General features: G+C 39.4%; 1 protein-coding gene across 5 annotated transcripts in view; it reads right to left on the bottom strand.

Moving 5' to 3' along the window:
- sh3kbp1 (SH3-domain kinase binding protein 1) overlaps positions 1-18,677 on the bottom strand; it is a 168,189-nt gene that overhangs the window by 37,439 nt on the left and 112,073 nt on the right. For all 5 annotated transcript variants that reach the window (XM_072584472.1, XM_072584470.1, XM_072584475.1 and 2 more), the window contains 2 exons: positions 7,387-7,488; positions 3,454-3,505 (listed from right to left, as the gene is read on the bottom strand). In XM_072584472.1, coding sequence (XP_072440573.1) covers positions 3,454-3,505; positions 7,387-7,488 — 154 coding nt within the window. The remainder of the gene's footprint in view (positions 1-3,453; positions 3,506-7,386; positions 7,489-18,677) is intronic.

Genomic DNA, 18,677 nt, shown 5'->3' with positions numbered 1-18,677 from the left:
TAGCTACTTCCTTCAGGACTCTCGGATGCAAACTATCAGGGCCAGGAGACTTATCTGTGTTTAGCCCCATAAGTGTGTCTAATACTACTTCTCCAGTGATTGTAATGGTACTTAATACTAGTAAATACAGGGAGGAACTAATGAAGTGTTCAAAGTATCTTCCACCCTAAAGGTTGACCCCATTGCCATTTCCTCGCTCCCTCTGACTTTGTCCCAGATTTATTTTGTACAGGGCTTATGTTCACTTTGACCACGATTGACTATTTGATATATTTAAAGAAGCTCTTACCTCCTCAGTAGTTTGCTCTCATGGTTTATTTTCTCTCTCTTTTTCTCCTTTTAGCCCTCCTTTGCTGGATTCTGAATTTATTCCAGTGTTCAGACCTATCATTGACTTTTGCCTCCTAGTATATTTTTCTTTCAACTTTATACACTCAGCTTCCTGGGTCAGCCATGATTGGTTTATCCCTCTCAGAATCTTTACACCTTATTGGTGATTATTTTTGCTGACATTCATAAATTACTTCATCAAGTATCTGCCATGTTTGCTAATTGTCTTTTCTTCCAATCTATCTGCCCAGTCCACTTCAGCTAACTCTATGTTTCATTTAATTCCCTGAAGTTAAATACAGTTGTTTCCAGCACAGGAATATTAAATTCTATCACTACGATCTCTACTTTAGGGGATCAATCACTCTGAGGTAATTTACTAAACCAACCTCAATACCAGATGCAGGATAGCCTGTTACCTGGTGAGCTCCATTACACATTGCTCTAGGAAACTATCCCTAATGCACTATGAAGCTACCCTTTCCAACTTGAGTGACCCAATCAACATGAAGATTCAAATTATTGACCTATTCTTTTCACATGCTTCTATTATTTATTGATGTGACCTCAATGTAAGACTGATCATAATGTGATGAAATTTTATACTGCATTTGAGAGTGAAACACAAGTCTGATTGGTTATGAAGGATGAATTGGATGAGGTGCATTGGTAAGTTTGATTGAAAGGTACAATAGTGGGCACTTATTTTTTAATTCTCAATATACCTACACTGCTTTGAAAACAAAAGCTGCTCATGAAAAGAAAATCATAATGTAGCTAACTATAGAGTTTAAAGATAATATTAGGTTAAAAGAAGAGCCTTATTACCAAAATGTTAGGAGTGAAAGAATTTTAGATATTACCTAAAGATGACAAAAACATTGATAGCTATAAAATAGACAAGCACAATATATTTATACAGTATGGCTAGTTTATATGATAAATATTTTGTGCTCAATAAGTGTCATTTTGTGTCCAATAAGTGTTTCCTGTTGGCAGGTGGGACTAGATTAGGGGTGGCACGGTGGCTCAGTGGTTAGCACTGCTGCCTCACAGCGCCAGGGCCCCAGGTTCGATTCCAGTTTTGGGTGACTGTCTGTGTGGAGTTTGCACATTCTCCCCGTGTCTGTGTGGGTTTCCTCCGGGTGCTCCGGTTTCCCCTCTCAGTCCAAAGATGTGCAAGTCAGGTGAATTGGCCATGCTAAATTGCCCATAGTGTTAGGTGCATGAGTAGAGGGGAATGGGTCTGGGTGGGTTACTCTTCGGAGAGTCGGCGTGGACTGGCTGTGCCGAAGGGCCTGTTTCCACACTGTAGGGAATCTAATCTAGATTTGGTTAGGATATCTGGTCGGCATGGACAAGTTGGACTGAAGGGTCTGTTTCCATGCTATACATTTCTATGACTATGTATCCTTTCCTACCATATGGTTACTGTTTGGGGGTATATACACAATAGTCCTGACAATGTTTTCTTTCCCTTGCTGTTTTATATCTCCATCCAAATGGACTGCACATCATCCAAGCCTAGGTCATCTCTTACAACAGTCCTGATTTTTGGGTTTTTTTTGGTGAGTGGGGGGGGGGGGGGGGGGGGAAAGAAGGGAAGAAGGGACGAAAGAAAGAAAGAGAGCGAGCAAGCGAGCGTGGGGGACAGACAACAGGAAGAGTGGTGACAGTGAAAAGGAAGGAGAGAAGGAAGGAAATTGAAAGAGGAGTTAGAAAAGGGTGAGGGAGGAGGGATTAGAAAACACAGAGGAGGAAGAGAGGTAAGAGACAGAAGGGAGTGAAAGACAGGAGAGGGAAGGAAGGCAGCAAGTGGAGGGAGGTAGAGAGAAGGGTGAAGTTCATTTTTAAAAAATCATCACTAAGGATAATTGCCCACTAGATGGCACACCTCTAAAGTGCAATGAAGTTATTTCCCAATTTGGGTCAGTAGCAATTAAATTGTGAAAACAACAAATCTATTATTCATTTCCTTGTCTTCTAACATAAGTTTATGACTTATTACTTATTGATTTACAGAGGAACCTCGATTATCCAAATACCAATTATCCAAAACTCGGTTTAGCCGAAGGAGATCTCAAGATCCCAATCGAAACATTACATCAAAGAAGTGTTTCCAACAGTGATCGCATCTTTTGTTTACAGTGATTAAACAGGTACCATCTCCAAATGACTGACCTCCTGCCTTCTCCCTCTCCCCACACTTTCCCTGGAGTTCTACGGAGGGTTGCACCCTAAACCCCCCTTCTCCAGATAATCTCCAACATTGTCCTGTACAGGGCAAATGTGGAACCTGTCAAAAGTTGCAGTAACAATTTGTGTGGCTTTGGCATGTGGAGACTTACCCCACAAAGGCAGCCGCAACAGCGGCAGCTGTCTTGTTGTTGGTGTACAGTCCAGCTGCCCCGGAGAGGGGGCGGGGCGCACGGGGTGGGGGGATGGTGTTGGACGGGGTTGAGGGCGGGGGCTCGCACACTGTGTTCTTGAGGGTGGTGGCGTGGTGTTGGACAGGCGATCGCACACTGTGTGCTGCTACTAGTCTCCTGAACAGGGAGCAGATTTTAAAAACTCTTAGTCCCAGAGAAAAGGCATTTAATTCATTATCCAAACAAAATAGTGCCCGCTCATCTCGCTCAGATAACAGAGGTTCCCCTGTACAACTTTCAAATTGTTATTAGCTGCTGTTCTGCAGGCTCACAAAATCAAATTGGGGAAAATAGAAAACAGGAACTAAGAACAAATAAGATTAGTAGCTTGAACTCAACATCACATGAAATGACCCTACATTCTCCCTTTACAGAGATGAATTTCTGACTAGTAGTTAATTTTGACAAAAATATTAAACTTTGCCATTTTCATAAATTAATGGATAATTTGCAAATCCTTTTATCAAAATATATTAAGTTAACCATTAAACATTACAGACTACCAAGTTTAGAGAACATGTACAATTTCTGAAGTTCTGTTTATTTGCTGCTACCTTTTAGTAAACTTTAACAGGAGATTGTCCAGATTTGATGCAATTATTTTGATCAAAAGGCTTGCTCAGTTGCAGTAAGTATATTTCACATTGATTTGAACTTCATCAAATTAGAATAATTTATAACCAATAAATATTACCTGACAATGGCTTGACAGTTGGAGCTGAAGGGGGTGGAGGCTTCTTGGGTCGCTAAGGAAAAAAGAAGTTAGTTAATATCAATAAGAACATAATCAGTTTAAGATCCCAATACACACTGTCAAAAAAACAGCAGACAATGACTTGGCAGAACCAAACAAATCCAGCCAGTGCTGATGGTGTAACATCCTGACTAGATCAGCCTATATATTTAAAAATGGCACAGCAGATAGCATAGAAATGCTCAACGCTGTTTCAGTACAAAATAGTTTCAATTGGGATAAAACGAAAACTCAGAAGCATATAATTCATTATCTGCATTTTACAAACATAGCACAGTGACAACACTGCAGAATGATTGCACCGTGCATATAGTGAGTGGCTAATTTTTAAAACTTCATATGTCTACAGATTAGTTTATAATAGGATCGCTGAAGTTCAGTAACCAACTTTATTTTACTGGTGGCCATTTGAATAAACAGCTGAACTAACAGAGTCCCACACATGTTCCCTGGCTAACTGATTTTATCCAGATAGAGCACGCTGGGTCTCTCCAACATTCAGACAATACGTGTGAAAATGCACAGTTCCAGCTCAGAGCTAGATCGAAATTTATCCCATTATGTTAATATTACAAATCTCTATCGACTACCAATTTAGATTAGATTAGGTTGCCTCAATCCAGTTGCTATGTGCAGTATTAAGCAGCCAAATCAGTATAAACTCTCTCTCTCTTTTTCCCCCTTTACAAATAAATGTGAAATCAATTCTAAACTGGCCCTTACTTTGAGGGTGGGTTGGTGTGTGGGGGTGGATTTATTTTAAAGCTGATTGTGCTGTTGAAGGGAGGTTAGGTTCAATGTGTTGGAACTTGAGCACTTGTAATGTGTCAATATAATCTAATGAACCACTTATTCACTAAAAGAACAGAAACAGTAAGCAAAAAATCCAAGCAACTCATTCACAAACAAAAATCACATATTATGCTAACCATTCCACACAAAACATCCATACTCCTTCCCCTACCTGGCCTGACAATCCAAAGTTGGAGTCAACACAAAGTTTTGGGAAAACAAACACTTCAGGTTAAAGAAATTGAATTTCTGGGTTTCATTTGAAATGAGCTTCATGTTTTGCTTTTATTTTCCTCTATAACCCCACAACCTGTTGCAGCTAACAGCACCCAAAAACAGGAAACTAGGCAGATCACGGTTCAAAAGCAAATAGTTTCCTTTGTTGCACTTCTCAGCACCATATACAAATGTTAGAAACACAAATACAAAAAAATTGTAGCACCGGAGAAGCCATTCAGCCAATTGCGTCTGTTATAGCCGATAAAGAGTTACCAAGGCTGAACATAACTTCCAGTTTTTGCCAATAGTCCTATAGGTTACAGCACTTCAAATGTATATTGCAGGTTTCTAAAAAACATAATGGTGTTCCTTACATGGCCATCCTTTCAAAGTGTGCCAGAAGCACCAGCTGGATGAAAGTTCTTTCTGTATCTCCCTTGCAGATATCTTCCAACCAACCTGTTCAGAGATGTTACCACACACCTCTTCATACTTGAACCCAAACATCCTGACTCAAAGGTAGGGACATTATGACTGTCACAAAAGCTCTAGCATCTTCCTTCTAATCTTTCTACTAATCCTTTAATATTAATATACAATGACCCCTCTACTTTTGAGAATAGATGCTTTCCATCCATTCTTTCTAAATCCCTCAATTTTATAAATCTCAATTAAATTTCCCTTCAGTCTCCTGTTCAAGAAAGATTCCAGCCTATGCAATCTGCCCTTGCAGCTAAAATATTTTAATTCCATTAAGGCCCTTGTAGACTTGGTCTGTATATTCTTGTGTGCAATTCCATTCTTCCTGTAATGTGGTGACCAGAATTATAAGGTGTGCTATAATTTTGCCTCACTAATGTTTTATACAATTCTGGCATAAACCTCTTGCTCTCATATTCTTTGCCTCAGTTAATAAAGCAAATGGATACTGTCTGTAAGATGTAAGCGCAGAGGCAGGATATTAGCCCATTGAGTCCAGCCCATCATTCAATGATATCAGAGCTCATCTGATAAACCTCAACTCCTATTTCCTACCTTTGACTCATAACCCTTGATGCCCTTACTCGTTAAAAATCTGTCTATTTCAGCCTGGAATATACTTAATGACCCAGACTCTACAATAAAGAATTACACAGACTTACCACTTCAGAGAAAAAAAATCCTCATCTCTGTCTTAAATGGGCAGTCCCTCGTTCTGCAATAATACCCTCTGGTCCTAGATTTTCTTACAAGGAGGTCTCCTCCTCAATGACCCTATCAAGCACCCTAAAAATCTTACATGTTCAATAAGGTCTCCTCTTGCATTCATTGGAGTCTAGGAGAATAAGTCCAAAAAATCTCAAGCCCTCCTCATAAGACAGTCCCTGCATACCCAATACCAGCCTAGAGAACCTTCTCTGGACTGCCTCCAATCTTTCCTTGGATAAGGGGCCCAAACATTTTCACAGTATTCCAGCTATGGTCTGACCAGTGCCCTGTATAATTTTAGCAAGATGTCCCTATTTTATACTCCATTGCCTTTAAATATTTTATTTGCCTTCCCGATTACCAGCTGAACTTAGAAGTTAGTTTAATAGGTTTCATGCACAATGACATTTAATTCCTCTGATCTGTAACTTATTGAAGTCTTTCATCGCTTCAGCTCTTCCATTGTTCCTGCCAAAATACATAACTCTCACTTTCCCATATTAGATATCATTTGCCAAGCTTTTGCCCACACACTTAACCTATCTATATCCCTATTTAGACTCATTATGCCATCCTCACTACTTGTGTTCAAATATTTTTGTGTAATCCACAAGTTTGGCAACAGTACACTCACTTCCATCATCTGAGCCTTAATATATATAGTAAATAACTGCAGGCAGAGCACACATCTGTGGCACTCTACTAGTTACAGATCTGGATAGCACACTCTTTATCCTTAGTCTCGGTCTTCTATTTAGCCAATACTCTATGCAGATATCCTTTTCCTAACATCATGGCCTTTATCTTATTAAGTAGCTTTATGTGCTGTACCTTAACAAATCCAAACATCCATCTACTTATTCGCTCGAAATATTTCCCTTTTTACATCTCGTGATTGTGACTCTCCAGAGTAATTCCCACATGAAAAACACGTCAGCTCAAATAAGCTATCCAGTTAGTATTTTCTTGCATCCTTCTTTGCCAAACATGTATTTCCCTGCTGTATTGATTCAGATGCTATTTTCATTTCCTTTCTATTTATGTCCACTGCTTTTCCTTTGTCGTTTTTCTTGGATTTTGGACATCTGGGTTCTGCAGAGAGCCCTTGTTTTTCCTTCCTTTTGACACCTAATTCCTATTCACTGAAGTAGCATTGGGTAAGGTTGGACCCAGCAAATCGTTAAAGCTTTAGGGCCATAGCCTTCAGTGCCTCCATGTTTCCAATGATCACAGTTCCTGACAGCACTAAATTATCAGTTGTAATATAAATTCAAGTCCAGTTTTACTGCATTGTAAATTATTAAAAGCACTGTGGAGAATTAGAAATGATCAAATATTTAACTTTTCTTAATATGCAGGGAGAATACAATCAAATTAAGAAAATCAGCAAATTGCTTAGAGACTTTATTATACTAGCATATTTGCAAACCCCACCCCTGAATCTCATTTCAAGAACTGCTTAAGACTCAGTTTCTTGCCAAGAAAATACCACTTTCCAAGTACAGTCTCAGCAGACTTAAGAGAACAGATGGTGCTGTACCGTATAATAATTAATTCAACATGCTGTGGTCTTTTGGGTATAAATTAAGTTGCACATTTTCATAAGCCTGATGCCTTTAAAAAGCAGAGGAAGAATGCTAGTTCAAAGTTACAAGTGGCAGAAAAGGGACTTACCTCTTTTTCAAAGTCAGGTGGCAGAAGCTTCACAAAGTTATCTGGAAAAACGCCCCGTTTGCCATTGATTTCTCCTTCCCACCATCCAGCATCTGCACATTCCTACAGGAAAATAAATAACTAGATCTAGCAATTTTCCCAGCATTCACAATTATAATGTAGTATTCTCAACCATCTCAGAATGAATTTTACTCTAACCGCCACCAATTACTGCTTTCGGCAGCCTGTGAGGTCAGCGATTGTACTCATCAACGATTTTAAACTTCATGTCACAATGGTCCACACTTCACCTGAAAAGCCAGCATTTCCCATGAGAGCTAGGCACAGCAGCAGTAAGTGGTATATGGGAATGGCACAGGCAAAAGTATAGTCAGTTAATGGATTGGAAACCTGAGGACCATACTGTGGGTGAACCGTGAATGATATTTTCAATGATGGGAGAATGGGAATGGAAACAAAGGATTCTCATTAAGGCAGAGAAAATTCCTCAAATAATATATTTCACGTAGCTTTTGTCATTATTGTCAAAGGCATGGGACATATATTTGAGCATGGGTTACAATATTTGATGATGGGGCGTGGTAGGTGGAAACAATGCAACCAAAGTAGAGAGCACTATTATTAAGGAACAAATGACTTCTTCCTTTATTGAGTCCGAGCTCAAGGAAAGATTTAGAAATGTTGGTGCAAACCAAGTTTAGGACGATGTACCCTCTGAGAATTACCCCAGAAACCAAGCTCGCTGTCCTTTGTGCAAATATTTTGCACTGTTTTTGACATGTAAACTCCAACTACAAAAACTTTTGGTTTTGACCAAGACTCCCAATTTAGAATGTGACATCGATATGTAACCAGAATGGAATTCAGAATCCAAGGAGACAGATGAAGTCTATTGAAAGTGACAATAACCTGAAATTTGACCTTCCCTTTTGCAAAAATGTTGGAAATCAGTTATATCAAACTATCAGTGGGTTATTGCATTAATGGTTGGTATGAAGGAAATGTGAGCGTTATCACTAATATTATTGCTAACTCATTGAAATTGCACTAAGAACCATTAATGGTAGAATCAGAATTTCTTTCCTCGGCTGATTTTCCCCTCCGTGAATCACTCTCCTTCACATTTCCCTCTTCTCCACTCTTTTACCGCAAAAATAGCCTCTTAGGTCTTAGTACCTGTGCACTAACATTCTTAGCTATATGGGATTTGAGTGAATGCAGGAACTTCTTCCAAGGCATGGAATTATATTGTGAAATCAAACATGTCATATGGTCAGAATACAATTTAATCAAATCTCCAGGTATACCTCCAACCAACCTTGCAGTAAGATCTATATTGGAAGAAACAGATACTAAAATACATCCAATTAGCCTTCCCATATTTATAGATACTAAGAACTGAAGTCTTAGCCAAACCCAGAGGACTAACTGACAAGAGATTCTAAAACGGTGGACTGAGGGTAGCATGGGTATTGCAGCTGCTCCCAAGATTCAGGTTTATTTCTAATTTTACATCTAATTTTCTTAGAGTCATGAATAAGAAATGTTTGGAGGGATATGGGCCAAGCACAGGCAGGTAGGACTAGTTTAGTTTGGGATTATGGTCAGCTCGGACTGGTTGGACCAAAAGGATCTGTTTCTATACTGTATGACTATGACTAACTCTAAAGAAATAGGGCTTTCAATTATTCACATTTAACTTCTGCAATTTACATTTTTTTTGGAGATTCACATTTTCAATTTGCATTACTTGAAATGCAATGTGGGAGAATGCATGTTAAATCTATTGTAATTTTTATTACAATCAATTGCTGGCAATACACAGACATCTTAGAACCATCTTCAGTAGTCTTCCTTACACCTCAAGTCTTCACAAGTAACCTGCATTTGTGCAAAATTCATTTTCTGCATAGTGATTTTGTTACCAATACTTCATGTTTTGTCAAGTTTTATATTCTACAGAATTTGGTTATTATCGGATTGCTCTGATTTCAAACAGGAATACATATTGGCACAAACAAAAAAAGTCAAGAACTAAAAAAAAACGTAACTATATATTTTCTGGCATCTGTAATCTCCAAAACCTTTCACATGCATTCTTAGACCACTGCTAAAGTTATAATTATTTTATCCAATTTAATAAATTCCACAGCTTCAGAAGAATGGTCAATTTCTGATTTCCACTCTAAATTTCAACAATTTTAGTTGGTGATGATCTGAGTTCCTGCGAGTGTCTTTCACATCTAAGACTAGAGTGCTCTGGTATTTTGTCTTGTATCATGCGTTAGCTGTGAGTTAGTTGGTAACATTCTCGTCTCCAAGTCAGAAGTTTGTGGGTTTAAGCCCCATGTCAGCAAATGAGCTTAAAAGCCAAGGCAGAGAATGGCCTACCCTGTTGGAGTTGCTTTCAGTTGAGACATCAAGGCCCCATCTTCCTCAAGTGGATTTAAGAGATCTAATTTCTCTGTTTGAAGAGAAAGGGCTTAATCCTAGTGTACCAGCCAACATTTTCCCTTAGTTGAGAATGTGGTGCTGGAAAAGCACAGCAGGAGTAGGAAAATCAACATTTCAGGCATAAGCCTGATATAGCCCTTCCTGATGAAGGGCTTAAGCCCGAAACATTGATTCTCCTGCTCCCCTGATGCTGCCTGACCTGCTGTGCTTTTCGAGCACCACACTCTCGACTCTGATCTCAAGCATCTGCAGTCCTAACTTTCTCCTAACATTTTCCCTGAATTAACATCACGAAACACAGATTTTTCCTCGTCATTCTCATTCTGGTGTTTGGGGAACCTAATTATATACAATTTGGCTGGTGTGTTTCCTAAATTAGAATAGCATCTACAATTGGAGAATATTCATTAGCTGCAAAATGTTTTGAGATGTCGGTTGGTTACAAAAGGTGCAAAATAAATGCAAATCTGTCTTTTTGGAAATTGTCCATGATTAACTAGGAGAAAGTGAGGACTGCAGATGCTGGAGTACCAGAGTTGTAAAATGTGGTGCTGGAAAAACACAGCAGGCCAGGCAGCATCCGAGGAGCAGGAGATTCTCCTGCTCCTCGGATGCTGCCTGGCCTGCTGTGTTTTTCCAGCACCACATTTTTCAACAAAAATTGTCCATGATTGCCTATTTTGTATTGTGACTGCATCAACCCTGGCAGGCTGTAGCTGTCCATTGATTAATTCAAGTATTAGCTCATTCACCTTTCAATGTTGTGACCTTGAGTGTCCTTGGCCCTTCCTCCAGGCACTTACCCAGAAAATTCCAAATTTAACCTATGGCACTCAACGGTGACCAGTCCTAGGGAGCAATTTATAGGTGACAGGTCTAAAATTTGTCCTGATTAGGAATGAAAACTTACTTTCCTCTTGTTTTATACTCTTTACTTATGAAGATGTTACCAATTACCTAAAAGCTAAACATTTTTAGTTTCAGTTCCTGCCTTCTTTCTTAACTTCTAAATGTTGAATTCATTCCAGTTACACTTGAAACCATCTCATTCCTCTTAACTGCAACTACTTCACTTGGAGGTCACCTAGCCAGGTAATGAAACGTCTGGATATCAAACCTACAGCTCAGCGAGCAAAGCTACACCCTAAACCTCAACCTGAGCTACAAACCTTCACAAACATTGCATGCAACTATACCAATCATTGGCATCCAGTTGCAGCATTACAATCAGAACTGCAGTTTTTTAAGGCTGCCATTACCATATACTATACAGATAACATCAGGGATAGCAGATGAGGGGACAACTATAAGAAGGGGGGCAGTCAACATAGGACTGAGGGTGTTGTACATAAATGCACGCAGTATATGAAAGAAGGTAAATGAGCTTGTAGCCCAGACTGAAAGTGGCAGGTACAATGTTGCAAGTATCACAGAAACATGGCTGAAAGGGGATCATGGTTGGTAACTAAATAAACAAGAACACACGTCTTATTGAAAGGACAGGCTGATGAGTCGGAGGTGCAGTTGCCTGGTTAGTAAGAAATAAAATTAAATTGATAGCAAGAAGTGATATTGAGTTGGAAGGTGTAGAATCTGTGTGGGCAGAGTTGGGGAACTACAAAAGGAAAAATAGACCCTGACAGGAGATGTGGGCTTACTAGCAGTAGTCAGGATGTGGGGATGAAAGTAAATCAGGAAGTAGAAAAAGCATGTAAGAAAGGCACAATTACAATAATCATGAGGGACTTCAATATGCAGATTGGTGGCAGATCCCAAGAAAAGGAAACAGGCAATTTTGGAGTTGATGATGCATAATGGGGGCAGACTTTATTAGGGAGCTTAAGGTGAAACAACTCCTAATTGGCAGTGACCATAATATGATAGAATTTACCCTGCAGTTTGAGGAGGAGAAGCTGAAATCAGGTGTAACAGTATTACAATTGAGTAAAGGTAACTACAAAAGACATGAGAGAAGAGCTGGCTAGAATTGAGTGGAGGGGGAGAAGACAGAAGATCTGCGATGGCAGGAGTATTTATGGGTAATTTGAGAGGCATAGTAGAAACTCACCCCAAGGAAGAAGAAATATACTAAAGGGCAACCAAAAAGGAAAAGCATAGAATTGGAAGAAGCTTAGTGGGAAACCAAATGATTAGGAAAACTTTAAAAACTAATAGAAGGTAACTTTAAAAAAAGGCAATAAGGGAGATAATGAAATATGAGAGTGAGCCAGCTTGCAATGTTAAAGAAGACAGTAAGAGATCTTTTCAGGTATCTGAAAGGTGAGCAAGAGGCAAGAGTGGACATTGGACCACTGGAAAATGAGGCTAGAAATGTCATAAATGAGGAACAAAGAAACAGCAGAGGAACCAAAATGGTATTTTGCATCATTTTCACCATGGAAGACACCAGCAGCATATTAGAACTTCAAGACAGGCAAGGGGCAGAGGTCAGTATAGTGGCCATCACTAAGGAGAAAGTGGTAGGGAAGCTGAAAGATCTGGAGGTGGATAAATAACCTGGACCAGATGGGCTACACCCCATGTTCTGAAGGTGGCAACTGAGGAGATTGTTCAGGTATTGATGGTAATCTTTCAGGGAAGGTCCAAGAGGACTGAAAAAAAAACAATGCTTGAAAAAAATTGCCCTGTTTAAAAAGGGAGGGAAGCAGAAGACAGGAAACTATAGGCTAGTTGACCTGATCTTGGTCATTGTTAAGATTTTACAGTCTATTAAGTATGAGATTGCAGAGTACTTGGAAATGCATGGTGAAGTAGAGCTGAGTCAGCACGGCTTCATCAAGGTGGGGTCATGCTTGACAAATCTGTAAGAGTTCTTTGAGGAAATAACAAAGAAGTTAGACAAAGGAAAGCCAATGGACATGAGCTATTTGGATTTAGAGAGGATTAGAATACAAGAGTAGAAATGGACTGGAGATGCTGTACATGGATCAAGTCGTGGATTTGTTCACCGAGCCAGTGTGCTTTTCTGCAAATGTTTTGATGCCTCGCGACATCATTAGTGTGCTTTTGATAAGGTGTTGGTGGCCTGTCCCGCCTGGTATTTATACACCTGTTTGTTGGTACTTCTGGTTCTGTATCCGAGTGGCTTGTATATAGGGTCCAGTTCAATGGGTCTATTAATCGAGTTCCAGTTGGAGTGCCAGGCTTCAAGGAGTTCTCTAGCAGGTCTTTGTTTTGCCTGTGCTAGGATGGTTATTTGTCCCAGTTGAATTTGTGTTCTTTGTCGTCTACGTGGTTGGAAATGAGAGTGCTGATCGTGAGCTGATGTTCGTGCACTTGTCTGGTCAATTTTCTTCCTATTTGTCTTATGTAGTGTTTGTCACAGTCTTTTCAGGGTAGCTTGTAGATATCGTTCGTCCTGTTGGATGAGTGTGTTGGGTCTTTAACCTTTATGAGGAGCTGGTGGAAGGTGTGTACTAGTTTGTGCACCAATAAGATTCCCAGGGGTCTGAGTAGTTGGGTAGTCATCTCTGATAGGTTTTTGATATGAATGGTATGGCTGCTATTGTGTCCATTGCATAGCTTTCTCTTCTTTGGGTTTGTCCCATAAGTACCAGAGGATAGTGCTCTTGCGGTACTCGTTCCATTTAATCTTTGAATAAGTGTTCCTGTTCTGCGTTCTGGAATTCATAGGAGTACATGAACATCAGCTCATCATTGCCAGACACAACCAGCAATCTCATTTCCAACCACACAAACAACGAAGGTCACAAATTCAACTAGGACGACATAACCATCCTAGCACAGGCAAAACAGAGACACCTCCGAGAATTCCTTGAAGCCTGGCACTCCAACCAGAGTACCAGATATACAAACCACTCATATGGAACCAGAAATGGCAACAAAGATATATAAATGCGACGCTGGACAGACCACCAGCACCTCATTAAAAATGCATTGATGAGGTCACCTAGCGAAGCAATGAAATGTTTGCAGAAAAACACACTGGTTCAGTGACTGAATCCACGACTTCATCCACAATCTGAACTACACATCTTCTCAAGAACAGTAAAAGGAGCTGCTCAGACCACATTTGGAATGCTGTGAACATTGATGGATATGTGATGGATATGTTGGCATTGGAGGGAGTTCAGAGGAGTTTTATAAGAATAATCCTGGGGCTGAGGGACCTGTCATATGAGAAGCAGTAGAGAACTCTGGGTCTGAGTTTAGAAGGAGGAGGAGTAATCGGATTGAAACTTAGAGAATACTGAGAGGACCAAGTCGTGTGGGAATGAAAATGATGCATCTACTAGGAGAGACTAGGACCAAGCACATAGCATAAAAGTGACATCGTTTAGAACTCAGATGAGGAGGAATTTCTTCAGGCAGAGAATGGTTAATCTATAGAACTCAATGACCCCGAAAGCTGTGCAGGCCAAGTCATTGAGTGTACTTTTGACAGAGTTAGATAGGTTCTTGATTAGAAAGGGGGTCAAGGGTTACAAGGCGGCAAGAGAATCGGGTTGAAAAGAATATCAGCCATGACTGAATGGCAGCACAGACATGATGGGCTGAATAACATAATTCTAATTCTATTGTGCTTTATGGTCTTATAACTTCGTAAAATTGCTCTTAGTTACAGATTAATTAGATATTTTAATTGCTTTGCTATACTATCTACACATTGATAATACCAAATCGATTTTGCCCAGCTTTATTTCATTATCTCTGTACTCATTTAATCCTGCTCATCCTGTAGTTTTTTTAAAAATCCTTGTGGTATGGGTGACAGTCCAACAATTATTACCACCTACTCAGGACAGTGATAGAATGTGCGTTCTTCTTGATCTCTACATTCTGTATGATTAAGATACTCATTGTAGTGATTTGACAAAAAGAGAATGGCTTGTTAGCTCACTTTAGAGCCCATTTAAAAGTTAACCAATTGGATGTATGCTTGGACATTCAATAGGTCAAGATCGTTTACAGGGTTGATTTCCTAACTTCGACAGCAAAAATGAAATTTATTGATTTTCTGCAGTCACCTTTACACATCCCATTTTTTAAAATTTCTAGATCTTGAAAAAAACTCAATTCAAATTTACAAACTTCAAAGTTGGAATTTGAACTCTCATTCTCTGACAAATTAATCCAAGCCTCTGGATTACCAGTCCAGTAACCATTTTAGGGCCAAAAGATCTAGGTTTAAGTCCCAGTTCAGGATGTGATGGCCCTGGAGATAGGTCATAACAGGTGGATCAAAAATCAGAGTGCTTATGTGGCACAGTTGTAGGCATAGATTCAAGTTCCACCTACTCCAAAGGTGTGCCATAACACATCTGAACTGATTGATTGGAGATCATTTAAGCAATTAAATATAACATTTTAATGCTGTTAAATCCCACTAATTCTAATTTCATAAGGACAATGGCCAACAAGGAATGCACTTGTAGCTAATTGGAAATTCAGGTATGACACAAATAGTAAATCAGAAACAGAATAACTGATATGGTCATGAAGAAGGTAAGCTCAATGGTCTCCATCATTAATAGCCCATGCATTCACATTAACATTTTGGTTTCACGTTAGCAAAGCTGAAGATTATAGAACAAAGACAGAAACGGAGAAACAACTATTCAGATTTGACTGGATGCATAGTATTGCTGATACAGTTTTGTTGCCAGTGTGTTACAACTCACTGGAAACTTAAAACTGTTTAATTACTGGATAATGTCCTGTTGAAAAAACATGGATGCGGAAGCTTAACATTAAGCATGACAACATGCTTCACTTCCATCGCTTTAGTTGCAAGTCATCTTTGCAGCAGATGGAAATGTCAAGATATTCTCTAATGTATTCCATATCTGATCTTAAAAAAATCATTAATATAGGGTTGGGAGTATACCATTAAGCCCCTTAAGTCTTTTCGACCATTCAAATAAATCATGACAGGTATATAACCATTCATACAAGTGAACAATCTGACAGGCAATATATAGCCACCTTTGACCCATTTCCCCTAATACCTGAAGGTTTAAGAATATTTCCCCACAGATGCTGCCTGACCTGCTGAGCGCTTCTGGTATTATCTGTTTTTATTTTTGGATTATCATCAGTTGCGTTGATAACTGACAAAAAAATTAAATATTAATTTTGTTGCAAATCAGGAAAAGGTACTTGTTATAGTACTACATATCTAGCTAGTGTTATAGCAAATGCTAAATTAGATTTAAATGAATCTAGTGATCTACTATAAGTTACTTTACTGGGATATGGTTTCTCCACAGTGACACTCAAACTAAGATAAAAGTCTCACCAAAAGGCTAATTCTTTTAGATGGACTGGAGCACAGAAATTAAACTTTCGAACTAAGTTATCATGCATCATCTTGAAAATATAGAAGTCTTTTAACTGTTTACAATACTAATTATTCAAGAAATGTCATGAGATTCTGTTAAAAAGAAATTAATCTAAAGAGAAAGCACAAGAAAATAAATATTTTTGTCACAGTAAATACAAAATAACTAAAGACTTTTTTTAATAAGAGGACAATACTGCTCAAATGCTCTTTAAATACTCATGTTTAAATTACAGTTCTAAAGTAAACAGTTTCATTGCTATCCAAAACCATAACAGTAAAACCTCACTGAAACTATTCTAAAGGCAAATAAATCTTTTGAATCATTTCACCAGCTGCATGAAAATCTAGATTCAGATGCAGCTAGGGGAAATACTACAACTGTTGAATTGCAAACATTCCTTATTTGCAGGTAATTGAAGAAATTGTGGCTATAACATGCATCAGTTGATGCCTTACAATATTGAAAATTGAAGATCTTGCTAAGTACAATGCTCTATAGCACTGTGGAATGCAGAGGTATTGAACCTGTGACTATCCCCATCTGAAATTGGTATGTAGGTGGCGTTGGCCTCTCAGGGGAACTTTAGCAGTGACCCTCAGATTTCTGGTACCATGACTGGCTCAACTGTAATGAGGGCTATATGTCAGGTTCCAAGCAATCAATTGTAATGAGGAGCTTTCCAGTCTGGGGCACAGATAGGCATTTCTGTGGCCATCAGAAAGACACCAGGATAATGTGTTGCCTCCCTGGTGCCAGGTCAAGGATGTCTCGGAGAGGGTGCAGAATAATCTGAAAAGGGAAGAATGACCAGCAGGAAGTCATTGTGCTTGTTGATACCAACAACATAGGTAGGGAAAGGGATGAAGTTCTGCAAACTTAATGTGGGAGACCAGGCAGGTCGTTAAAAAGTATGTCCTTGAGGGATAGTGATATCAGGACTACTATCAGAACCATGCGATATTGGGAGGAGAAATAGGACAATAGAGTAGATGAATGTGTGGCGAAAGAGCTGATGCAGGGAGCAAGGATTCAAATTTTTGGACCACGATCTCTTCAAGGGTAGAAAAGACCTGTATAAGAGGGATAGGCTCCTCCTAAATTGAAAAGGACCAACATACTTGAGGAGTGCAGCAAACAAGGTAAGACTGATAAAGTAAACTGGATTTACTTCAATACAAGAGGCTTGACAGGTAAGGCTGATGAACTAAACGCATGGTTGGAAACATGGGACTAGGATATCACAGCTATTATATAAACTCGGCTCAGGGATAGACAGGACTGGCAGCTTAATGTTCCAGGGTATATTTGCTATAGGAAGGATAGAAAAGGGACAAGAGCAGGAGAGGTATTTTTGGTCAGGGATAACAGTACCTGGGAGGGGACATTCCTGGGAGATCATCCAGTCAAGTTATATGGGTAGAACTGTGAAATAAGAAAGGGAAGATCACTTTATTGGAATTGTATCAGAGGCCCCCCTCTACTCAGCAAGAAGTTGAGAAGCAAATTTGTAAAGAGAGCTCAGATAGCTGTAAGGAAAATAGGGTCATAATGGTAGGGGATCTTAACTTTCTAGACATAGACTCGGACTGTCACAGTGTTAAGGGTCTGGATGGGGAAGAATTTGTTAAGTGTGTCCAAGAAAACTTTCATATTCAATATGCATTTACAAGAGAAGGAGCAATACGTGACCTTTTGTTGGGAAGGAAGACAGGTCAAGTTATGGAGGTGGAGGAGCTCTTTGGGACAAGTGATCACAATTCTATTATTAGTTTTAAAAGCGTTATGGAAAAGAATAGAACTGATCAAAAAGTCAAAGTTCTAAATTGGAGTAAGACCAATTTTGACAGTGAGAGACAAGAACTTTTAAAAGTTGATTGGGCGAGGCTACTTGCAGGTAAAGGGATGGTTGAGAAATGGAAGGCCTTTAAAAATAAGATAACGAGAGGTAGTTTTGGGTAGATAAATTCCAAGGACCTGAACAGATATTTTTGAGAACTCAGTGGGAAGCTGGGAAGACATTGCTGAGCCCCTTGCGTCATCAACAGTCACGGGTGAGGTGCTGAAAACTGGAAGTTGTCTAATGTGGTACCATTATTTAAGAAAGGCTATAAGGAAAAGACAGTGAACGATAGACCAGTGGACTTATGTCAGTGGTGGGCAAGTTGTTCGAGGGGATTGTGAGGGACAGGATTTACCAACATTTGGAAAGGCAAGGACTAATTTGGGATAGTCAGTATGGCTTTGTGCATGGGAAGTCAGGTCTCACTAACTTGATTGAGTTTTCTGAAGAGGTGACAAAGATGATTGATGAAGGCAGCATGGGAGACATTGTTTATATGGACTTCCGCAAAGCATGTAACAAGATTCCACATGGTAGACTGATTAGGAAGGTTAGATCCAGGGGAACTAACCAACTGGATACAAAATTGGGTTGAAGGTAGAAGACAGAGGGTTGTTTTTCAGACTGGAAGCCTGTGACAAGCAGTGTGTCACAAGGATCAGTGCTGGGTA

This window comes from Chiloscyllium punctatum, chromosome 15 (assembly GCF_047496795.1).
Source record: "Chiloscyllium punctatum isolate Juve2018m chromosome 15, sChiPun1.3, whole genome shotgun sequence".
NCBI lineage: Eukaryota > Metazoa > Chordata > Chondrichthyes > Orectolobiformes > Hemiscylliidae > Chiloscyllium > Chiloscyllium punctatum.
Note: the sequence above shows the minus strand (reverse complement) of the source record. Positions and strands in the feature narration are given on the sequence as shown.